This window comes from Naegleria fowleri (genome assembly GCF_008403515.1).
Source record: "Naegleria fowleri strain ATCC 30894 chromosome Unknown tig63, whole genome shotgun sequence".
NCBI classification, from domain to species: Eukaryota; Heterolobosea; class Eutetramitea; order Acrasida; family Naegleriidae; genus Naegleria; species Naegleria fowleri.
Window position 1 is genome coordinate 194,129 of NW_025407995.1, and position 23,039 is coordinate 217,167.

Consider the following 23,039-nt stretch of genomic DNA (forward strand, 5'->3'; position numbering starts at 1 on the left):
AACCACAACGTTGCAATTTAAACTAGAAGAACAATAATAACACCTCTTCCACAGATATGGTCCTCAAGCTTTATGGTCTTTATCGATCCACTTGCACCCAACGTGTCGTTTTGACTCTCTTTGAAAAAGCTCTCCCATTCGAGTACATTCCAGTGCAGTTGTCTAAGGGTGAACAAAAACAAGAATGGTTTTTGGAGAAACAACCTTTTGGAGTGGTGCATGTCCTGGAGGATGATGGATTCTTGGTGTATGAAAGTAGAGCAATTTGTCGATATTTGGAAACCAAATACTCGAATCAAGGAACTGAATTAATTCCCTTTTATGGAATCAAGAAGGATGATGTGAAAGCTCTTGGAATCTTTGAACAAGGTGCCTCAATTGAGACAAGCTATTTTGATTCCACTGCTTCTCCTCTCGTGTTTGAGTTGGTTTGGAAAGGTATGAAAGGTCTTGGAGCTCCTGATGAAGAACGTGTGAAATTTCTCACTCACAAACTCACTCAGAATTTGGATGTCTATGAAAAGATCTTATCCAATCAGGAATATATAGGAGGCGACAGGTTCACTTTGGCAGATTTGTTTCACTTGCCTGTTGGAAATTATTTATTTCATCCAAAAGTCAATTTGGGACATTTGATTGAGGAAAGACCTCATGTGAGAGCTTGGTGGGAGAAGATTAGTCAATGTGAATCATGGAAACAAACTTTGAAATTGTCAAGTCAATAGAAAGCAGCAGTAACACGTTGGGAGGACTTTTTTATTGTTCCTTAATTCCACCTTAAAAAAATAAGAAATATCATTGCCATTCATAAAGCTCACCAAGAAAGTAATTTAAACTCTAATGGATAGTTGTATCATACTCAATACATACAAACATCTTCAACATTCTTTTAGAATTCTTATCCTATTAACTGAGTTGGATTCTTTTAAAAAATGTCGTTGATGACACGCTTAGCGGAAACAGCAGCTTTTGGAATTCAATCTAAAAAAAAGTCCTTTCTGTGGCCACTGGACTCACTCGGAATTGTTTCTTCCTCTTTTCTCAAAAGAAAGCCAATCGGCGGTTCGGATCATCATCATCATTGCTACTACAAGAAAAATCCATCATTATTATTCACCTCAAACTCTTCCTCTCTTTTTCATATTCCATATTACCAACAACAACAACGATTTTTCAGCCATCATTCCATCATCAACATGGTTCAATTGAACGTTCAATCCATTCTTCAAGATGAGAAATTAAAACACTATGTGTGTCCCGAGAAAATTCCTGTAACACGATTGGAGCTTGAAGAGGCTTGGAATGCTCTCAGTGATGATCAAAAATTGTATGCCCATTACTTTTCACGAGCAGCCATCGCTGGAACACCCATTGTTTTGCATCAAGTCTCGGAGGAGAGTCCTCAAATTTATCAATTACTTTGTTTGTTGTTTAAAGGAGGAGCTGAAGCGAATGGCTTGAAAGAAAAGGCTTTAAAAGCTGGAGTCTCTGAACATGATTATGAAGCTGTTATTAATTATGCAGTCTCATTCTTTGGAAATATGGGTAATTATTTGAGTTTTGGAGATTGTAAATTCATTCCAAGATGTGAACCTGAGGAGTTTGAAAAGGTGGTAAAGGCAAGTGGAAATCAACAAGCCATTGATCTTTTTGAAAAGATCAGAAACGCCATGTACAGTCTGGAGAGCAATGTATTAGAGTTGGGTTTTGGTAACTCTACCTACTATTCGAGAGATGTGACAGAACAGGAGGCTGAGTTGGTCAAGACCTTCATGGAACAACAACAAATTCATATTGAACATACAAGATTATTCAAGACTGGTGACAAGAAATTCGAGCTCAAGACTGCAAGTGCGACAGTCAAGGAACTCACCACTCACACTTTCCAAGATCTTACGATTACTATTACATATGGTGATTTTAGCAAACAGTTGGCAAATATTCGTGACAACTTGGGGAAGGCTTTGCCATTTGCTGCCAACGAGCACCAAAAAGAAATGTTGAGAAAATACATTCAATTCTTTGACTCGGGTAATGGTCAAGATTTCTTAGATTCTCAAATCTCATGGGTTAAAGACAAAGGTCCCATCATAGAGACAAATATTGGATTTATTGAATCGTACAGAGATCCTTTGAGAGTGAGAGCAGAATTTGAAGGATTCGTAGCAGTTGTGAACAAGGTGGCAAGTCAAAAGGCTCAAACTATTGTAGATAATGCTGAAAAATTTATTGCTCGATTACCTTGGAATGAAGACACAACTAATGGTGACAGAAAGCCATTCGAGGCCGCCAAATTTACCAAACCTGATTTTACAAGGTATGTTTGTTTGTGACACCAATATTTTTCAACCACTGAGTGCACTTTTTCCTTTACTGAATTTTACTCGCTCACACTTTACTGCATTGTGGTACTATTTTCTCACTATTATATTTTATTATAATAATATAATTTCTTTAATGAAACAACAGCCTCGAAGTTATTACATTCACAAGCTCTGGATTACCGGCTGGCATTAACATCCCAAACTCCTTCAACATTCGAGATCAACACGGTTTCAAGAACGTTTCATTGGGAAATGTGTTGGGTGCTCCTGTTGCTTCTGGTGAAGAAATTACATTCTTGAGCGAGGAAGATAAGAAATTGTACACGGAATACAAGGGAAAAGCATTCGAAGTCCAAGTCATTCTTCATGAACTTTTGGGACACGGAAGCGGCTCTCTATTGAAAGAATCTGATATTGCCAATGTCATTAATCCAATCACCAAACAACCTGTGACCACATTCTACAAACCAGGAGAAAATTTCAACTCAGTCATTGGTGAAATTAGTAATGCCTATGAAGAATGCAGAGCAGAATGTGTTGGAATTTATTTGTGCTTGGATCGTGAAATTCTCAAGATTTGTGGCTTTGAGGGAGAAGAGGCTGATAAAATCATTTATGTCAATTGGTTGAATATGGTCAGAGCAGGATTAATGGGTTTACAATTTTATAATCCTGATACAGGTGCCTGGCTCCAAGCTCACATGCGTGCTCGTTACTCAATTCTTAGAGTTCTTCTCGAAGCTGGAAATGGTCTAATTGAAATTAAGCAATTAGATAATGATTTACAACTATCTTTAGACAAGACCAAGATTGAAACAGTCGGAAAGAAGGCCATTTACGATTATCTTTTGAAGATTAATGTCTACAAGTCCATTGGTGACAAAAATGCAGCCATGGAACTTTTCCAAAAATACACTTCTGTACCTGAAGAGTTTGTCAAAATGAGAAAGATTGTATTGGATAAGAAACAACCAAGAAAAGTCTTTATTCAACCTCACACCACTCTCTCAGAGGATGGAAAGACAGTCCAATTGGTGAATTATCCAATTTCAAGTAGTAGCATGATTGATGCTTTTGTAGCTCAGTCCAAATTTGTTGTTCAATAATATGGAGTTCATTCTTTTCCACGATTGGCATGATCTTGTTATGTCCTTTATTTGTGCATGCACGTCATTCATGGATTCACCTGAGAAAGTTGTCCCAAATCTGTGTGACTTGAAAAATTTCCTTAATTACGTTTTCTGTTGTTGCCTCCTCCTTTCAACATGAAACAAATCTCTTTCCAATCACGTTTCAAAAACTCTGGAACGAACAGTGCACTCTGGAAATCAAAAGGTCCAACTTTATATCTAAAAGAAAATAGACAGAGATCTTGTGGAATTTGAAAAGAACGTCCATATACTGTATCCTCCAACGCTTGCATTGCTACTTGTGGTGATTCAAGACCATACTTCTCAAATAAATCCAATTTGTAATTCCAAATATCCGTTCCTGTGTCAATACGTTTTTCAGAATATTCAGGATCGAGCTTAGTCTTGCTTGATTCTTCTCCAATGATGGGAAACCCTCTTCCTGAAAGATGTTCTCTTATTTGATGTGTTCTTCCTGTGATGGGAGTGCATAATAAGGTTGTGGTATTTTCTTGTTCATTTCGAAGTAATACTTGAAATTTGGTTCTATGTGTTTTTGAAATTGTTATGGTCCATCCAAAAATATTTGTCACCATTTAAAATTATTATAATTATTATTATTAAATTAATATTTAAATATATTTTAAAAATTTATATCGTTGCAAAATTAATCAAATTAATCGACAATTACTCACCTAGAAGGTTTAGGATCAAATTTGATTTGATTCTTTGTACAGAGCTCACGATACTCTAAATCTTTCTCGCGATTCGGTATTGATTTGTAAAGGCCATCCCATGGTTGAATGCACACGAGTGGATCGTTAATTTCAAAATTGGAATTTTCACGAATAAGACCATGAACCTTTGCGATATATTGCTTGCTCATTTGTTGTCCTTTGAACTGTTTTTGAAATAAATTTACCCCTTTACTCGTTTTTCCTATTATTAAAACACCACTTGTTTGACGATCCAATCGATGAATGGCTTTCAAAAGTGAAATTTTTGTGTTATTTCATACAAAGGGTCATCCAAAAAATACACACAACAACACTACATACTTTTACAATGTAAATCATTTCCAAAATGTTCATCATATTCATGTTCCATCATGTAAAAAAGAGAATTTTTGTGATACCTTCGAATTGGATGCACACAAACACTATCTGGTTTTGTCACAACCACAAAGTCCTCATTTTCGTAAATAATTTCTAATTGATCAAAATGTTTAATAGGTCTATCCATACGAATATCTCGAACTTGAAAAGAGTCTCCTTCTCTCAATTTTTGTACTTGTTTTCTTGCTGCCGTAATTTGTTGATGATTTAGAGTGATGACTCCCATTTCGCACATTCGAGAAAAAGTATTTTCATCAATTCCATATTCGGAACAGTAAGCCTCTCTGAAAGGCTTTCCAATCATTCTTCCTTCATAATTTTCCACGTTCTGATTATAAACATGTATGTAAGGTATGACATGTCTAAATGTATAAATTGAATGATCCTCTCGTTGTTGATGAGTGAGTACATATTCCTCTCCTTCTCGGAATTTGGATGGTACTAGAAAATTCTGAAACTTGTTAGCATTCTTAGGATGATGAATGATTGTAGATTCACCCTTTTTTGAACTAGCCTTCTTTGATTTTACTAAAGGCATCTCCGATAAAGATGATGAAGAAGAGGTGTTGAATGTCCTCCAGTTAGCAAGGCGTTTCATTTTTTATTATTTTAATTATCAAATGTTCAATAAACCCATTCCTGAATTAAAATAATAATATTGGTTAGATGTTCAATATCAACATTCATTGATATTATTGATGATGGCCAATGGTGAAATTGATAGTTCCAATTTAATTATTAATGATTGCAAATAGTAAAGGCTGTTCTTCAAATTCACAAATCAAATTTACTTTTTCTTAAATCTTTCAGTAAAGGTTGAAAATAAATTTGATTTTTTAAAACGAGAAAAACTTTGAGTTTCCATAACTTTTAACACCTCATGTTCAGCTTTGTTGAAAATGTCCAGAGAAGGTCGTTCTAAATTGTTAATTAATTCATTCCTCACTTTGTGTGAAATGTGCACTTCAAAAGGTGCTCCATCTCTGACATAGGTTGCAAAAAGAGTTTTCGCAATCTCTCCCAATAATTCATCCTCCTGATCCAAACTCTTAAAATACTGCACTTCAGTGACAAACATGAGACTCTCCACGTGCAATTCTCTCACTAGGAATTGTTTGAAAACCTCCCTTGCATCGTTGTTTTGTAAATAAAATTCGAATTTTTCATAGAATGGAATGGCATTTTCAGCCAGAGTTGAATCGAGGGGTTGATTTAAACTCATATTTGCAGTGGAAATGTGCATGTGATCAGAATTCTTCTTCACTCCTTGCTTCCATCTCTTGAAAATATTCGACAAGTCAATATCTCGAACCCATGTTGAACTCAGAGGATAAATAATTGAAATAATAAAACTTCCTACAACCTCAATGCCCAGAAAATATCCAATTGTAGGTTGATCAGGCCAAAACTGTCCAGGAAGTGCTAATAATACAATTAAAGGAATGGCCACTACAATAATACTAAAGAATAGCATGACCATCATTTCTTTTCGAATCGAAAAATCATCATTCACTTTCCTCATTTTGAACAATAAAAATGCAAATGGAATAATGAGAATAATGGTGACACAAACGAATACTCGCAAGGCCATACCCTCATCTTCATTGCACCTCTTTTGACAAACTGGATTAATAAAACTAAATCCAAACATGAGTATCATGTGTGCCATAAATATAATCATTGCCCATACGATGAGAATGATGGTCATCACTATGAGAAGAAAGCCCTCAGAGAAATAATATTGACTACTAATGAGACGAGAATATTTTTCATTCTTGGCCAATTCGGAAATCATGTTGCCCTGTGTAATTCTCTTTTTTGACGACAAAAAGTCGTAATTCAATGGCCTTTCAACAATATTCAAGTCATTGCTATTGTCACTTGCGAGAAAGGTATTGTCACGAATATCTCTATTTCTCCTTCGTCTTCTTCTTGACCGATTTCCACTCTCCATCGATTCCATTCTATAATAATAACTATTCAAATCCCTCACATGAATATTATCCTCCTCTGCAGAAATTTCCTGTTCTTCCATGATGGCTGCTTGTGCTTGAGCTAATTTATATTGCATGATTGTTCGAAAACAACGAAACAAGTAGGGAAGAAAATATGAAAATTGAACTAATCCCACCATATAGTAAGTGATGGGACAAACTAAAATCAAATCAAAATACAGTCGTGAATACATGTAGGCAAGTCCTAAAGCTCCACTAATTCCAGAGATCAATAGCAGCGATACAGAACGATCCCGAAGTGGAGACTTGTTCCTCCGAATAATCACGAGTGCAAAAGCAGTGACATAGAGAATGATTCCCAATCCAAATATTGTTCCCAACAAGTAAATTCTGTAGAAATTAGAAGGAGGTATTTTGTTGATTCGGGAAATGAAGAGAGGACTTGCATAGTTGCATTGGTCCATCATGTCGGTCGAATGAAAATTCCAAGGTATCGGAGCTGTAGAATGTAAAAAAGTACTAGCATTAGAATTACTATTATTGGACATGGTTGGTTGGATAATATATTGGTGTTTGTGTGTGTGTTGATGATGGTGGTAGTGTGTTCGGAGAATAGCCTCGATGGTCAACTCATGTCAGCAAGATTGAGAGATGAAGGTTGAGTAAATTGGTGGATTTTTTTGATTTTCTTGGTCGGTTTTGCTACGATTGGACAACCCTGTGAGTTTATGTGGAGTTATTCGAGTTGGAGTCACTCTAGCAGTCAAACTCAAATCCTTTAGATTCTCCGAATGCTCAATCCAATTAATTCAAAGCCTTGTTTTTGTTTTCTCATGGCTTTTGACTATTTAGGGTTCAATAGGAGATTTCTCGATGAAAAAAAAATGAGCAAAGAAAAGATACCATCGGAGCCAACGACGGAGAAAAGCTCGTTGTTTTTACATCTATCCATGGACGACGGTTCCATGTCTGATGATGAAGAAAGACATTACCCTATTTCGAATAATAATAATCATAATTACAATAATAATAATAATAATATTGAGGAATCTATGAGCAACACAATCAATAATAATAACGATCCGATCGGAAAAACTAATACTGCCTCCTCGTCATCATCTTTGGAAGAGAATGCACCACCAGATAACTATGGATCGTTTATTGAAGAATTTAATGCAAGAAATTCATTTCCGAGTTCAATCAAATGGTGTAACGATAATAATTCAATTGCACTACTGACAAATAATTCAATTTGTATTATGAACACGAATACAGACAAGAGAGGAATTATTGTTTTGCACAAAGAAACTGAATCTGAAGATGGAGTTATAACAACCAATCAAGAACCAGTGAGAACGTCAACCCATTTCAAAGATAGATCAGTCATTCATCCCTCCATGTTCGTCCGTTTTCTTCCAAGCTGCTTCCGTAGCATTGGTTGGAGTCCTCCAGTACCTTCCAATAATCTCACAAAAGCATACATTACTAATAATTTTGGATGTCTTTTATGTTGTTCCACATCTGACAATAACTGTAAAATTTACAAAAAACCAAGTTTTTCATTTTCAACAAACTGGGAGCTTGTCTGCGATGTAAGGTCAATTTTGCAAGATAATGACAAAAATTTACAAGCCATTGAAAATGAGTCTCAAAACTCCTCGACTCTCCAAACTATAATTATGCCTCCTCCTCCTCCCTCTCAAATCATCACTACAGTTGCTAAGAAAACTAGAATTCATTCCTCAAAAAAGAACTCCTCTGTCATGAGCGTGGAACAACAATTTTTTGCAGATTTTTACAAAAATTTCACCGAAGAGTCTGGGTTTGATCCTTCCAAAAAAGAATATCAGGTAGGTTCAAGTGTTCTTTTTACCGTACCACAGTAACTACAATTTTTCATTCATGAAAACAGGTTGGATACAGAAAATGGACAGATCAAGAACAAAAGATTTATGACAAGGTACTGGAGAGCACTTTGGAAGCATATAAATCAAGAATGGAAAAATTTAACATTTCAAAAGAGAGTATTACTAAAAATCTCTACATTAAATTGAGAACTAAAATGAGAAAAGATAAGGAAAAAGGCCAAAGGTCTGATGTGGTCTGTAATATCTACTCTCCTGAGAAGGAAAAGGCAGAATCTACAAAAAAGAAGTCAAAAAAAAGCAATACGGCAGAAAATAATCACACCAATGACGAGCAAAATAACGAGGAAAGTAGCTCAAAAAGAAAATTGAATGACACACAGGAACAAGACTCTGAGGAGCAGCAAACAACAAAAAAGCCAAAAAGGCTTTACTTTACAAGAGGATCAGCTCGAGCCAAAGATGAAGAGGTATGTCTTGCTCAACTTTAAAGCACTAACCATTGGTGGTATATATATATCTTAAATAGCTCTCTCAACAAGATTATTTTCAACGACTGACTTTATCGGAAATATTATGTTTTGATTTCTCAACTACATTCACTAATTTAAACGATGAAACAAAGAAAAACGCGTTTTATTTGGTGTGTGGATCAAAATCTGGATTTATGTCAATTTTCTCTGTTATGCAAACAAATGATGAGAAAATTGACATTCAACTCATTGGATATCACAAAGTTTTTTCCACATTTTTATCAATGGTAAAGTTTCTTCCCTCAAAGGAGTCAGAAAATCACTTCAAGGTTGTTTGTGCAAGTCCAAGCGGCGACCTCAAGTTTTTGAAATTTCCTAAAGGATTCAATCAAAACATTGAAAAACTAGAGGATTTGTTATCGGTCAGTGATATGTCTCAACAACAATTTTCTCAATACTTTCAAGAAGATGGGATTCCAGTGATCTCAATTGAATCCCTCTTTGTTTCTTCAAGTTCAACTGCAGAAATCGACCAAGATATTCTGTACATTGCTTATGCGAAAGCAAAGAAATTTTTCATTTGTAAATTTGTCATTAATGCTAGTGAAGATATGACTCTCAAATGGAGAAAGTCTTTCTCTTGTCAGGATCATATCATTTCTTCCATTTCTATTCAGAAAGTTTCGATTGAATGTTCTCAAACTCATTGCACTTTGAATGCCATTATGGTTTATACGAGCTCACTTGATGGAAGCTTGGTTCAATGGAAAATAGTGGAACATCCTCAGCCACACGTTGGTGATTCTTTCTCCCAAGCTCCAGATAGATATATTTCAGTAACAATTATTCCAAAGAGATCTGATCTTCCAATTTGGGGCTGCTCACTCTCTCCTAATCATATTCATGCTGCCATTGCTGTCGAAAGACCTCCCCTAAAAGAAATAAGAGTGGATCTTGAGCATCGAAGCAAAACTAGAATTTACATCATCCCTCTCTTCATGCATGCAATTAGAGCGCTTTATCATATACCTCAAGAACAACAAATCTCTCAATCACATATCATTGATTATTTCACGACTAAAATTACTAGGGGATTGACATGTAGGGAACAATTGTTTGATATTTCTTCTTGCCTTACTCAACCTGACATGAGTCATCTTATAGAAGCCATACTCGACCGTTCTTTTGAACATGCTGTAAAGAACCAAGACTGGAAATTGAAAAAATCAATCTATTTCCTCTACTCGAATATTTGTACAGAGACAAAAACTTTGGAGAATGAGCTCAAGCATCGCCTCTTTCAGAAGAAGATTACTCTAGGAAATTGCATTCGCCACCATTACGCCATTGAACTCTTGGAATTTTTAACCAAGCAAGGCACAAACCAAAAGACACAACAATTGTTGTGTGATTGGTTATTACTGTATTATGAGAGTTTGATCAAGAAATATTATTTACCAGAGTCTTCACAACAAGCACATGTGTTGCTCCCTTCACATCATTGCATTGACAAAGATGAAGCTATCACCACTCTTTCAGATCATGTAAAAATGGCTCGAAATCTCAACACCATCATGCAGTCATTGACAAATGCTGAGGAGGCATCATCATCCAACAAGCCCGTCATTGATTTCACTCGCTCCCTCATTTCTTTTTTTTCAAGCAATCCAACTCTGAATGAACGCAACACTGAGAATGTCACATCCACTCTACTGGAAAGAATAACTTCAGAACCGTTTATACCTCCTCCACGAGATGCATGTCCAATTTGCCTACCCTCTCATTCCTCTCGTCTTTCAATGCAACTAGGAGCACAATTCACTCATTCCACTTGCCCTAAACATCATCCCATCGCTAGAGACACTTTCACGTTTGAAATTATTCGAGATCCTGTTTACGACTCGGCCCAATGTAGAGCATGTGGTGAGTATGCCACACGTTCGAGAGCATGTCAAATAATAGAAGACATTATTCACAGCTACACTGTCGCCGTAGAAGGCAACCAGCAAGAAGCTCATGATTCAGCACAGACAAGCACTCCTCATGCTCTCTTTTCCTCATCACCAAAAACAAATGGTAGTGCCTCAATTCCAAACAATAGAGAAGGAGAATCTTGTGTTAACGTGGTTTGCAACCTTTGTGGATCGACGTTCAGCAAGTAGCTTTTGGCATTTAGGTCTTGGTGAGCAACACGACCTATCTTTGCCAAGCTGCCAATAAAGACCAGAATTTACTCTTCCATTGTAAACTCAAAAATAAAGTTGACCACAATTTTGAAAAAAGTTGTCGAAAAAAAATAAGCCAAAACAAATGTACGTCATCGTCTTTCTAGCATCGTTCTTCTAATTTGAAACTTTTTATTGACTGATCACATAATTTCAATTCACTTCAACAACAGACAAAGATGGGTAAGAGAATTAGAGCACAAAGAAAGGGTAACGGTGCTGGTCCATACAAGACCAGATCCATCCACAAGATTGCCAAGCCACAATACAGAAAGTTGGACTACTCTGAAAGAGAAGGATTCATGAAGGGTGTGGTTAGACAAATCTTGCACGAACCAGGTAGAGGAGCTCCACTTGCTGAAATTGCTTTCCGTGATCCTCTCAAGCCAAAGAAGGATATCCAATATTTCCTCGCCCCAGAAGGATTGTACACTGGTCAATTTGTTTTCTGTGGACAAAAGGCTGAATTGAAGATTGGTAACGTTCTTCCAATCGGTAACTTGCCAGAAGGTACTGTCTGTTGCAACGTTGAAAGAAAGACTGGTGATAGAGGTGCTTTGGCTAGAGCTGCTGGTGAATCTGCAGTCATCATTGCCCACTCAGAAGATGGTAAGACTAGAGTGAAGCTTCCATCTGGTGTCAAGAAGACCCTCCCATCCGATAACAGAGCCACAGTTGGTGTCATTGCTTGCGGTGGTAAGACTGAAAGACCTGTTTTGAAGGCATCAACCAACTACTTTAGATTCAAGGCTAAGGGAAGAAAACAATGGCCAAGAGTCCGTGGTGTTGCTATGAACCCTGTTGAACACCCTCACGGAGGTGGTAACCACCAACACATTGGTAAGCCATCTACTGTGTCAAGATGGACACCAGCTGGTAGAAAGGTCGGTTTGATTGCTGCTCGTAGAACTGGTAGAATTAGAGGAGGTAAACAAATCATCAACCAAGTTGAGAAGTTCGATTAAATTAGTTCATCAACCTTTATAATAAAACAAAATATTCTAAAATAATAAAACAAAATATTCTAAAACTTAACCTTAGAAGATTTCTAATGATGTGTCGCAAATGAGAACTCTTAGTTGAAGGAGTGGTGCCACAAATCAATGATAGCAAAAGAACGACGATATCAGCATAGAGATTGACACAAATGTGTCTTGCAGTTTATTTTACAAATGAATGATCGAGGGATTGTACCTTGAGTCATTCCAAGAGAGCTTAACAAAATCTAAGTGTACATTAGGAGACGGATACTTTTCTCTGATGTCTAATAATTATTCTACAAAATCATTGTGAGGAATGCTGATTATTGAACGAACGAGAGGAACGGTAGTTTCGGAATGGATATATTGTGGAGGTGGATTACCACACTCTAGATTGGCAACATTCACCACTACGTCTCTCATCAGTCCTAATGTCAAATGTCAATTTTTGACAGCAGCCATTTTGTTGTACATGTTTGGATCCGTTACCTTCTCAAATGATTTCACAGGACTCTTAAAAGCATGAGTTAATGAATTAATTGTATCTACCCAAACACTTCTCTCTTCAGGAGTCTCCACATAAATCTGATAATCCCTTCCGAGATTTGTCTTGATAATAAATTCAAAGTAATTCTTCTTTGAAATCATTTCAGTCTTTCCCGTATCTTCAGCAGCAATCACCAACCGAAGATAAATTCTATCAATTGGTGGCTCGCCAGCCATCTTTTCAACACTTTCATAGTATGCGAGTTCTTCCTCGTTCAATACTAACCAACGCTTCTTGATGGATTTAATGAGTCCTCCCTTCTTGAAGACATAACCACTTCGATGTACTTTTGGACCTGGCATTTAAGTGAAATATAGAGAAATTTGTGAGTGTTATTGAGAAGGTTAAATGCGATGCGAATGTTTCAAAAGTGATGTTTCAGAATGAATTGGTGGTTGTTGTTGTTTGTTGGAATTGATGACTTGAAGAGTTATTGGAATGATTCGGAATTGTGCGAGTGGTTGGTGTGCAACTGGAGAAAGAAAACACACACTAAGAGCGATGATGGCTGTAGTTCACTGTGGTTCACTAAACAGTCAGAGAGTATTTTAATGAAAATACAAATTCAAGGCAAAGGTTCAACAACAACAAGTTGTTAGATTGCAGTTCTCTGTTGCAGCTTGTTCAACAACAACAACACGTATAAGTGTGTTTTGGTTTGTTTTTTACGGTGCGTGTTAGAGACACACGAGGCATCGATTCGATGTCTTACTTGTTCTCTGTCAAAGTCTATAAAAGGAAAATAAGTGGCAAAGTCGGCAACGGAAAGGTAAAATTTGAAACAACACCTTGTGAAATTCCTTGGAGAGATTTGAAGTACGGATCATGAAAGAGGAGAAACGGTGTTCTCTCTTTCTTTCTCAGTGAAAGGAAAAGAAATTCATCCTATTGTGTTGTATGAATGTTTGATATTTGGTTGAAGAAGAAACAACACAAGTAAAAGAGATTCGAGCTGGCTGATAGAGGAAGCAAATGAGAGAAATGACTTCTAAAAAAGTACATTTCGACGTTGTTGGAAGCGTGGACATGTCTTGGTTTGGTCAAAATATTGTCATGGCAGTTGACAGTAGTGATGTACAGTGTGCAACTACAACACAAAATTGAGGTTGTTAAAGGTCACACAATGTTGAATAAATTTTGAGTTTTGTTACATACACAAAATTGAGGTTGCTAAAGGTCACACAATGTTTACATTTATTGAGGAATGAATTTTGAGTTTTGTTACATACAGTTTGCTTTGGCTCATCCTGAAAATATTTAAAAGATAAATTTCATATTGATTAACCTGTCACTCCAAACGCATATTTGAAAAGTTATTGTTCAAACTGCAAGCGAACATGTTTTTGTTTAAAAACACAAGTCTTGAGTATCCACAACAAAATTGTTTGCAAAAAGTGAGGAATTAAGACGTTGGAAAAGAATCCAAAGGAATGCGTGTACAACTTGATACCGTATATTGCATAATACTTCCTGAGGGCGTACTAAATCATTGAATGAAATGTTCATGGATCCAACGACGACTGCCCATGTTGTTGATTCCTCATTCTCAAAAAATGTCTTCTCTTTCCACACCAAGCATCATTAAACCTCCTTTCACTCTCGAAACAGCCCTCCAAAAGGTGAAATTTGCACAAGATGCTTGGAATTCTAAAGACATTGATCGTATATGCAAAGCCTACACTCCAGATTGTGAATGGAGAAATCGAAGTGAATTCCTGAAAGGACATTCCGAAATTCGTGAATTCCTTCAACGCAAATTTTCAAATGAATTGGATTACAAATTGGAGAAGCAGTTGTTTGCTTTTTTGGATGATCGAATTTCTGTTCATTTTGAATATGAATATCATAATGAAGAAGGTCAATGGTTCCGTGCATATGGAAATGAAAATTGGAAATTTGATCGCGAGTCGGGCTTGATGAAGAAACGTGACGCTAGTATCAATGATGTGAAAATCGAGGAAAGTGAAAGAAGATTCAAGTAATTACTTGTTGTGAAGCTTGATTCTAATGGTGAGTCGATATACCTCTGGACGATTGTGCTTGTTTTACAACCCACTCGAGTTTTGTAATACAATAATAAATACATACACCGTTTCAACTGGCGTTCCCAACTATAACTTCCACTTCTTTGCTGGTGTAACATTCCTTTATTTGGTTCATTCGGTCTACGTCTCAGTGTTTTTGTTACATTAGCTTTTTGTTGTTCGCCCAGCAAAAGCTGCTTTGTCTTTGTTGAAGGACAAAGGCTTCTGCTGGAGCTATAATGAATAATAAAACGACTTGAGGTATGTTGTTGTGATTTGAAAAATACGGTGTAATTGTGGTCGGAAGAAATAAATAGGTGAACAATTTTATACGTGTTCCAATTTTTGGACGAACTTTTTTTGTGATGAAGAATGTTTGACATTTTATTGCATGTCTTGAGACGAAGCCACCACCTGGCTCAGCTGGGAATACGAAACGAGGTTTTTTGTTTTCTTTGCAAATACGTAAAAAGGAGGTGACAACAACTGATAATTTTCAACAATCACAGCAATTTGTTTTTGATAAAGCTTGGTGCTGGTTGTTGATGAAAATTGTCCAATTAATTTAAATTTGAATGGATCCGTCTGATTTGGTGCCACAAATATTTTAAATGAGTTAATTGGTTCAGAATGTCGAGATGCATTTTCATTGTTCTCATTGAAATTGCGAACCTCTACGGTTGCATTGATCAAAGAAATATGGTTAGTCTTAATTTCAAATTCTACGGGCTTTTTAAGCAAAAATGCCGCAATATGATTTTGAGCATGAATTAATGAGTCGTGTGTTTGAACAATGGTAAAACTGATGTCGTCGGTTAATGTAATTCGTTCTGTTAAGTTTGGCAAAACTTCACTTGTTTCAATATGGAAAACAGGAAGTGAAATGTTGTAGTAATTGGAAATACTTGTCTCCATGAAATCGGTGGCAAGTTTTACCCAATGGATGTCACGCTTTCTCTAGCTTGCTTTCTTTCATTATTAAAGTCAACAAATTGTTTTTCAGTCATTCTCATCAAAATTTGTTCGTTAATTTGACTAGGGGCATCACAATATTTCCTCTTTCTATCGTTATTGTATGAAAGATACACACATTCTTTTTTCACTAATTTGATTTTCATGTTTGAGTAACTTCTATGATAGTCCAATACTGTGGTTTTTGAATAATCACGTGACTCTCCGAAAAATCCTTCAAGAGAACGTGTTCCCAATAAAGACAAATCAAAAACTGCATCTTGTGAAATAATTCTGATCAATTTCTGAATTGTTTTGATGTTATGGATAATGATGTTTTTTGTGAGGGTTCCGGATAATGTAAAATTATTATTCTTATTGGAAATAATGACGTCTTGGAAAACGGTATCCCACTCATTCAAATAGTCCAAATTTTCCTTAAGAACTTGCAACACTTCGTGCAAATTGTGTGAAGATGTTCCATCATGATTTTTGTCATCGTAAACATGAAATAAATCATGTATCGCTTTTAAGTACTGATAGAATCCTAAATATCGATAGTTGGTTCTCTCGTTCAATAATCGTAATTTTTCAAGTAACTGTAAATTGCATACATCACGTAATACATCCTCAGATTTGATCATCATATTTGATAAACGAGCTCCGTTTAACTATTTTACACCACTCTAAAGGTTGTTGTCTATATATTTCATCAAGTGTGTTCAATTCAAATCTTTGTAAAATAGAACAAGAAATTTTGGTGACAACTATGTCTTGATTGCTAAAATTTGCCACACACGCTTTACCAATGCTAGTATGAAGGGTTTCACTCAACAACGTAACACTTAATTCGTTGTCATTGCTGCTATGATAGAAAGAAATGCCTCCAGAGTTAAAATTCCGTGGTTCTTTTTCTTTCCATTCAAATGAAATTGTGTCTTTGTCATTCACTATGAAGGAAAGTGGTATGTTGGTCGTTTGTGTTCTTTGAATAACAATTTTCATCAAATGGCAACCGTTTCCGTTGTCGTTGGAAGAAATACAAGCAGAGGAATGGCGTGCAATTTGAAGGTTTGGAGCACCTACTTTAGTGGCAACCGGATATAATTTTGGTCTCCCATTAATTGCATTCCTCATGTTTTTGCAATGGTGACTGTAGCAAAAATGATGTAGTTCATTTGGGCTCGATGTGAAATATTTGTAATTAGCAGACCCTGCATCTGACACAGTACAGACGATGTTTCGAGTATATGTGTCACGAAATTCAGAAATCGTGTCTCTAATGGTTTGTTCAGTTTCAGTAGTGCATACTTTGAAGTTTCCAGGAATTCGAACTTCACCGTTAATACTGCAATATAAAGTTTGAACAATTTTTTCAGCTAAAAAACCCTTGGGTGGAAAATTCGGACTCTGAGCTAGTTCAGTACAATCACTAATCTTCAATGGACCTTCATTGGCACCTTATACAAGCCCAAGCTTGGTATTGATTCCTAAATGCGGTGTTACATCTATTGCATCAATTTGAACAAGACCAAAATTTTGATTTTCAATAACCTTCATTTTTTCTACTAGCTTATCAAAGTCATCTTTGTCTAGTTTAGTATTCCCTTCTCCATATGATGCGGTGTGAAAAAGATGGTCGAGAGTGGATGAACAAGGAGGACTAAGTTACATCTTTCAGAAGAGGGTTCAAATTCTTGTCCTCGTTTCAACCCTCTCGCCAATGCTTCATACGCATTGTATCCCATGATAACCAATAAATCTTGAGCAAAACAAAGAACAGATGGGCTCCATCTATGGCCTCTACTGTCTTTGCAAATTAATTGTGAAAAAGCATCACGAAGATATGTGAAAAAGAAAGTTCGAGGTACTAATTTGCGACTACCTAACGCCTGAAAAAACAATTTTTTCAATTCTTGAATATCCTCATCAAATATATCACATTCCGCATAATAACTATCATCATCGCTATTTTGTGATTTAAAATCAGCGTGGTCTACAAAATTATGAGAGATGGTGTCGGACTTTGTATTTACAATTGATGAGTGTGTTGGAATAAATTTGTTGTTAATTAGTTGTTGCAGCATGTAATACGGTGCTGTTTGTTCTTTTGTTGAATATGACAACGTAATGTAGTCTTCAGCAAAACCATGATCCAGGATTTTATGTAATTCAATAACGCCGGCATTTTTTTCTGGTTTGAGTAATTTCATGATGGTTGAACTAGAATAACGTTGTGACGTGCTGAGGTTTGAGGTGGGTCTTCGCAAGCTGTACTTGTTTTGGAGTGTTTACGTTTTTGACGAATTCGCATCAGCTCGTCATGACACTCTTTCAATTTCAAATAGCCTTGAAAATGTAGTTTGTTGATCCATTCTGATGTTAACTCTTGATTTTGTCTTTGATTTTGAAATTTTGGGTCAGAGTAACATATTGTGCAATCTTTGTTGAATTGTCAACCTGGAATTTGCAACAGTATAGAACAAATGGGACTCGTTTGTTGTGTGTGATGAGGTATGAAAAATATAGTTCGAGATGGCGATGGATGGTATTAAAATCCTTGCGATGAAATCCACATTGATCAATAATATCTTCTATTAAATGTTCGACATTAATATATTGATGGACTGCGAATAGCATTGTTTTGATGGCAACATGATATTCCGGTCTCAACAGACCGACAAAGGCGTTTCGTTCATGTTTTAACATTTTTATTGAAAAAACCTCCAGCAAACACCAGAACAAAACTTCGACAGCCTGCTCGACTTTTTTTAAAATGGTTAGGATTCTAAAAAATAAAGTGCTTTCCAAATGCTATTGTAACACTATTTCTGGGAGTTGGGAACGCCAGCGTTTCAAGCCTTAGGTATGTCCATCTTTTTCTTGTCGTTTTGATGCTCGGGTAGAAAATTATTACTAACTGATACAATAAGTACTGATGAGGATTCCTCTCAAAGCCCGGAAAAAGTCGCCAGCAGTCTCTTCCTAAGTATTGGAATAAGATCGAGCTCGATTCAAGGAAGGCTCAATTGATTGGATCGATGACATTTAATAACACTAGTGTAATGAAAATGGTCGTTTCTCTTTGATGCGTGCCAGCAAATGAAATCATTATTATTGGATTTCATCATTCATTTGGCCATTCATGAAAGTTTCGCAAACGTTCACACCATAATGAGCAGTTCCGAGAAGGAAAAAAGAGAACAACAAAAAAATGAACAATTCCTCTCTTCGTTCTCAAGTCAAGACATATACACCACCTCCGATGAGTGATACACCCCACTCCTCTCCATCATCGTCGGTTGCATCCACTACTCCTGTTGTGAGTATATATACCAAGCCACATTTAATGAGGAGATTGAAACAATTTTTGGATCATTTTGATCGGCCACCCCAACAATTATTTATTGATTTCGCGTTTGTGGAAGTGGAAGAGAATGATGTCTCTCAATTCCGATACAAATTACAACATCCAATTTTACAATCCATATACGGACCAACAGTGGATGAACAATTGCCTCTGTATCAAAATGAGTCTACCTCATCATCAGCAAGGTTACCCACATCATTAACACCAAGACTTTAACTATTTTGAAATATTATCAAAAAACTGTTGGAATGCTTGAGTGTCACAATTAATTTGTGGAAAGTTAGAAAGAAGAATCAATATTCAAATATTGAACAAAGTTGCTTTAAAAGTAACTACTGTCTTGGAGATCAGGCATTCTTGCCCGAAATAGATCCTCAAACTTCTTTTCTAATTCTATTTGTTTTTTCTTTTTGAATTGATTATCAGCTAGAGTATTACGCGAGCTACTGTCTGTGAGAGAATCGACTTTTTGTTGGATATCTATTTTTTGAACATGTTCAAGCTCCTTTTCCAACGTGGTTTTCAGCTTATCCATTCGTAATTTTTCTGCTGCTTTCTTGGCAAATTTCTTCTCCATGATTGCACGTTGAACAGCTAATTGCTTTTTTTCTTCTCTATCTTTTTCTGCTTGCTGATTATTGACGTCAAGACCCTTGTTGGGCTCAAAATGTTTCACAACAAATGGATTTACTTGTTGTGACAAGGCCAGTTTTTCACTTTGGGGATTTTCGGTATTTACATGCTGTTTTTTGTGATGGAATGAATGTACAAAATCTTGTGGAGCCTCCTCTCGCTTCTGAATGGGGTTCCATGCAGCTATGACATTATTGAGCTGATTGGATGGGACAGCAAATAATTTTTCAAAGCCATTCTGCACTTGTTCCACTGCAGGATATTCCAAGTTTTTGGCCTTTTCCATTCTATATTCCTTTTCTTGCTGAAGCTGCTCTTTGGCCGCTTGTTCTGATTTCACGACCTTCATACATTTTTCAAATCGGTGTTGTGCTTTTCTTGTATTTTCGTGTTGTTGACGTTCCTTTCTTTTCAACTCTTCTTCGTATTGTTGATGAAAGAGTTGAGCATTTCGGTGAGCTTCTCCGATCTTTTGTTTTGCCTTTTCTATTTCTTCTTGGAGCTGTTGCAGTTCGTTGTCTTTTCGTTCTTGCCAAGCTCGTTTAACTTGTTGTATATTCTCTTGTGTTTCCTTCTCTTTCACCAATTGATATTCCTTTGTTTTGTTCCGAGAGATGGATTTTGCCATTTCTCGCACAGCTTTCAGCCTACTAATTCTCTTCTTCTTTTCTTCCTCTTGTTGTAATCTCCTTATTTCATTATCGGAGCGATAAATTACTCTTCTTACTTGATCCTGAGAGGAATTTGCAATAGCACATGATGATGTCGTCATAATGAGGGTTGTTGCTTGTTTGTTTTTTGTTGTTTGCTCTTGGATGTGAGTGTAATTGTTGGCGCAAAAAAAGAGCGCAAAACACGAAGCGTATCTAACAAATTAGTAAATTTGTAGGATCACAATTAAATTCGTTAATACGCTATCAACTAGCGTCGATGGTTTAGTGGTAGAATACGGCGTTGCCATCGCCGTGACCCGGGTTCAATTCCCGGTCGACGCAAATGATTTTTGCATTTCCCATTCTTTTTGATTGACTGATTCTCGATTTTCAAAGTTTCCAAAACTCTTTTTCAATCAATTAGAACCGATATTGTGAGAAGACGAAACCAGAGTTCAAATTCCAACCGAAAAAATTGTGGATATCATGCCCTCCCAACGACCACCCAATGAGATTTGTTGGAGTGAACAATTCCCCGTTCAAGAAGAGAGTGGTGCCATTTCGATCGGAAGAAAAGTTACAACATTGGAGAATGAGGAAATTCATCCGATTGCTTGCCAGAATTGCAGAGCCAGACACAAACGCTGCGGTAAGTGTTTCATGATTTTTGTAATCGGAATGGCTCGTGTTGGTTTGAACTTTAACTGCAGATAAGAAAATGCCATCCTGTTCTAAATGTCTATCTAAGGGACTCACATGCATAGTAAGTAATAGAGGAAACGATCCATTGTTGAAAATACGATCATGAATATTCATGATTTATTTATGCAATTTATTGAATTTTGTTCACCATGATACTAAAATTGACCCTTCAAATCATGAATTTTGTTCACCATGATGATTGGCGACTCGATTTTAGTATTCTGAACCCAAGAAAAAAGGAAGAACAAAGGGTTCGTCGTCATCTTCCTCGAGTGCTGGCAATTCGACCAGCAATCATCATTCAATGACATCCTCTGCAGCTCCTTACATCACATCTTCCGATACATTTCTCTCTCAACAACAAAATCAAAAACAGCAACACCACCACACGAATAGTACTGCTAGGAATGCCAATTTGGATGTTCGAATTTCTCCTCAAAGCAGTGGCAGCAATGATTCTTCCAATCCAACAACAACATGCTACAATTCCCAACAACAACAACACATTCATGTACCAACACAACATAGTACTCGACAAAACACTTTGTGTGGTGAAGCTCCGAATTTGGGTACAGCAGATGCAACATTCAATCTATTACGTTCTGTAAAGATGAGCATTATTGATGCCTATTATGAAATTGTTTCATTGGGATATCCTCTCATTGAACGTCATGAGTTGGAGAAATTTATGTTTGGTCAAGATTATGCCAACAATAAGGAAATGCTAGCATTTGTCTACTCACTTCAAGGAATTTGTCAACAAAGATTTGGCTATGCAGATTTAGCGTATGAAAATATTACAAAAGCATCACAGACCCTGAAGCAATTTTTTGACGAATATTCTAATTATTATGTAGTGGCTACATGTTCCATGATTGCGTACTTTTATGTAGGAGAAGGAGATTCGAAAAAAGCAAGATTTTACAATCACTTTGTTGATTTTTATTTGAAAGAGCTTGAGCAGCCCTATAATGAAATTCAGAAGAATTTGTATTGGGTTAAATTATTGATTGATTATTTATCTAGCCCAAACTTTCCATTTCTATTACCGGATGAACTGATTGATTTTTTTCAAAAAAGTTTTAAATGAAGACATGCCTGAGGAATGGAAGTTTGCCCTCTTTGACTTTCCTAACACTACCAAGACGAACATTGAAGAAAGAATTTCTATTTGTCACATGATAGGACAAAGGTTGGACAAGAGAAGGACGAGCTCCTATGCTGCTGCCGTAATTTATGACATCATTCAAGGTTGCATGAATGTTGGATTAGAAATATCATTGCTTGCATTTGTTGACACGATTTACTTTAGACAAAAGATATTTGATTTGATTGTGAAACTCACAAACATTACTGAAAATGAATATTTCGTCTTCTCTCCACCCGTCGTTGTGACCTATCTTGTCATTTCCATTAAGATATTGTTGGAAATGGAAAAGGTTGTGGATTCAGGAGAGTTGAACACCAATGGAATTAATTATTACTCACTCTTGCTTCGAAACTATCATGCTCTGAACGTATTGAGTAAGAGGTATCGCAAAGTGAATAATCTTTATGGAAGTGTGATTGAACAGTTAAACGCTGTACTTCAAAAGAAGAATACTCAATTCGAAACATTTTATCAAAATCCTCCTCTAGGACCAGTGTCACAACACGCAAAGATTTCTCGATTGGCTGAATTTGACTCGGAAGTTAAAAAGTTTTTCAAGCCATTCATGGAAAAACCAAGTTTCATTAATTATTTCAATGAAAAAGCACGCACCCAATGCCAAGTAGATAAGCAAGTCATTGATATAGATCAGAATGGCAGCTCTGGAGAGGCTTGTTCTTATCCTATGAATGCAGACTCAGTGACAGATAATGATTTTCTACAGCTGGACCCTCTATTGGATGGCTCTGTGTTGAATTATTTGGACAGCGAGAGTGCCGTCTCAACACCAGTCGGCATCATCATGAATGATAATGTCACACCAACAAGAGATTGGTAGTGTTAATTTATTTTGTGTTAAGATTTTAATGACAGAAACCAAAGCGTAAATCAATCCACACTATTTATTTATTTGAATTCAAACATGTTGTTTCAGGCGGGTAT

The 23,039-nt window shown here is 36.5% G+C and overlaps 14 protein-coding genes across 14 annotated transcripts; 7 read left to right on the plus strand and 7 right to left on the minus strand.

Moving 5' to 3' along the window:
- Positions 1-56: 56 nt before the first annotated feature.
- On the plus strand, positions 57-725 carry FDP41_008718 (uncharacterized protein; the record flags this gene model as incomplete). The annotated part of the gene is made up of 1 exon (XM_044712602.1): positions 57-725. The coding sequence occupies one exon, from the start codon at positions 57-59 to the stop codon at positions 723-725; it is 669 nt and encodes a 222-aa protein (XP_044557767.1).
- A 207-nt stretch (positions 726-932) lies between these two features.
- Positions 933-3,430, plus strand: FDP41_008719 (uncharacterized protein; the record flags this gene model as incomplete). Its single annotated transcript, XM_044712603.1, has 2 exons — positions 933-2,317; positions 2,470-3,430. The coding sequence occupies 2 exons, from the start codon at positions 933-935 to the stop codon at positions 3,428-3,430; spliced, it is 2,346 nt and encodes a 781-aa protein (XP_044557768.1).
- Positions 3,431-3,552: 122 nt separating this feature from the next.
- On the minus strand, positions 3,553-5,167 carry FDP41_008720 (uncharacterized protein; the record flags this gene model as incomplete). The annotated part of the gene is made up of 3 exons (XM_044712605.1): positions 3,553-4,000; positions 4,150-4,438; positions 4,513-5,167. 3 exons carry the CDS (start codon positions 5,165-5,167, stop codon positions 3,553-3,555), a joined length of 1,392 nt encoding a protein of 463 aa, XP_044557769.1.
- Positions 5,168-5,356: 189 nt separating this feature from the next.
- On the minus strand, positions 5,357-7,072 carry FDP41_008721 (uncharacterized protein; the record flags this gene model as incomplete). The annotated part of the gene is made up of 1 exon (XM_044712606.1): positions 5,357-7,072. The coding sequence occupies one exon, from the start codon at positions 7,070-7,072 to the stop codon at positions 5,357-5,359; it is 1,716 nt and encodes a 571-aa protein (XP_044557770.1).
- A 336-nt stretch (positions 7,073-7,408) lies between these two features.
- Positions 7,409-12,052, plus strand: FDP41_008722 (uncharacterized protein; the record flags this gene model as incomplete). The annotated part of the gene is made up of 5 exons (XM_044712607.1): positions 7,409-8,374; positions 8,437-8,859; positions 8,919-10,785; positions 11,164-11,174; positions 11,261-12,052. The coding sequence occupies 5 exons, from the start codon at positions 7,409-7,411 to the stop codon at positions 12,050-12,052; spliced, it is 4,059 nt and encodes a 1,352-aa protein (XP_044557771.1).
- Positions 12,053-12,508: 456 nt separating this feature from the next.
- On the minus strand, positions 12,509-12,916 carry FDP41_008723 (uncharacterized protein; the record flags this gene model as incomplete). The annotated part of the gene is made up of 1 exon (XM_044712608.1): positions 12,509-12,916. The coding sequence occupies one exon, from the start codon at positions 12,914-12,916 to the stop codon at positions 12,509-12,511; it is 408 nt and encodes a 135-aa protein (XP_044557772.1).
- A 1,251-nt stretch (positions 12,917-14,167) lies between these two features.
- On the plus strand, positions 14,168-14,596 carry FDP41_008724 (uncharacterized protein; the record flags this gene model as incomplete). The annotated part of the gene is made up of 1 exon (XM_044712609.1): positions 14,168-14,596. The coding sequence occupies one exon, from the start codon at positions 14,168-14,170 to the stop codon at positions 14,594-14,596; it is 429 nt and encodes a 142-aa protein (XP_044557773.1).
- A 426-nt stretch (positions 14,597-15,022) lies between these two features.
- Positions 15,023-15,553, minus strand: FDP41_008725 (uncharacterized protein; the record flags this gene model as incomplete). The annotated part of the gene is made up of 1 exon (XM_044712610.1): positions 15,023-15,553. One exon carries the CDS (start codon positions 15,551-15,553, stop codon positions 15,023-15,025), a length of 531 nt encoding a protein of 176 aa, XP_044557774.1.
- Positions 15,554-15,570: 17 nt separating this feature from the next.
- On the minus strand, positions 15,571-16,236 carry FDP41_008726 (uncharacterized protein; the record flags this gene model as incomplete). Its single annotated transcript, XM_044712611.1, has 1 exon — positions 15,571-16,236. The coding sequence occupies one exon, from the start codon at positions 16,234-16,236 to the stop codon at positions 15,571-15,573; it is 666 nt and encodes a 221-aa protein (XP_044557775.1).
- A 945-nt stretch (positions 16,237-17,181) lies between these two features.
- Positions 17,182-17,802, minus strand: FDP41_008727 (uncharacterized protein; the record flags this gene model as incomplete). The annotated part of the gene is made up of 1 exon (XM_044712612.1): positions 17,182-17,802. The coding sequence occupies one exon, from the start codon at positions 17,800-17,802 to the stop codon at positions 17,182-17,184; it is 621 nt and encodes a 206-aa protein (XP_044557776.1).
- Positions 17,803-18,803: 1,001 nt separating this feature from the next.
- FDP41_008728 (uncharacterized protein) lies at positions 18,804-19,175 on the plus strand (the record flags this gene model as incomplete). The annotated part of the gene is made up of 1 exon (XM_044712613.1): positions 18,804-19,175. The coding sequence occupies one exon, from the start codon at positions 18,804-18,806 to the stop codon at positions 19,173-19,175; it is 372 nt and encodes a 123-aa protein (XP_044557777.1).
- A 106-nt stretch (positions 19,176-19,281) lies between these two features.
- Positions 19,282-20,364, minus strand: FDP41_008729 (uncharacterized protein; the record flags this gene model as incomplete). The annotated part of the gene is made up of 1 exon (XM_044712614.1): positions 19,282-20,364. The coding sequence occupies one exon, from the start codon at positions 20,362-20,364 to the stop codon at positions 19,282-19,284; it is 1,083 nt and encodes a 360-aa protein (XP_044557778.1).
- Positions 20,365-20,731: 367 nt separating this feature from the next.
- Positions 20,732-22,037, plus strand: FDP41_008730 (uncharacterized protein; the record flags this gene model as incomplete). Its single annotated transcript, XM_044712616.1, has 3 exons — positions 20,732-20,894; positions 20,956-21,008; positions 21,165-22,037. 3 exons carry the CDS (start codon positions 20,732-20,734, stop codon positions 22,035-22,037), a joined length of 1,089 nt encoding a protein of 362 aa, XP_044557779.1.
- An 88-nt stretch (positions 22,038-22,125) lies between these two features.
- Positions 22,126-22,935, plus strand: FDP41_008731 (uncharacterized protein; the record flags this gene model as incomplete). Its single annotated transcript, XM_044712617.1, has 1 exon — positions 22,126-22,935. The coding sequence occupies one exon, from the start codon at positions 22,126-22,128 to the stop codon at positions 22,933-22,935; it is 810 nt and encodes a 269-aa protein (XP_044557780.1).
- Between the last annotated feature and the right edge of the window lie 104 nt (positions 22,936-23,039).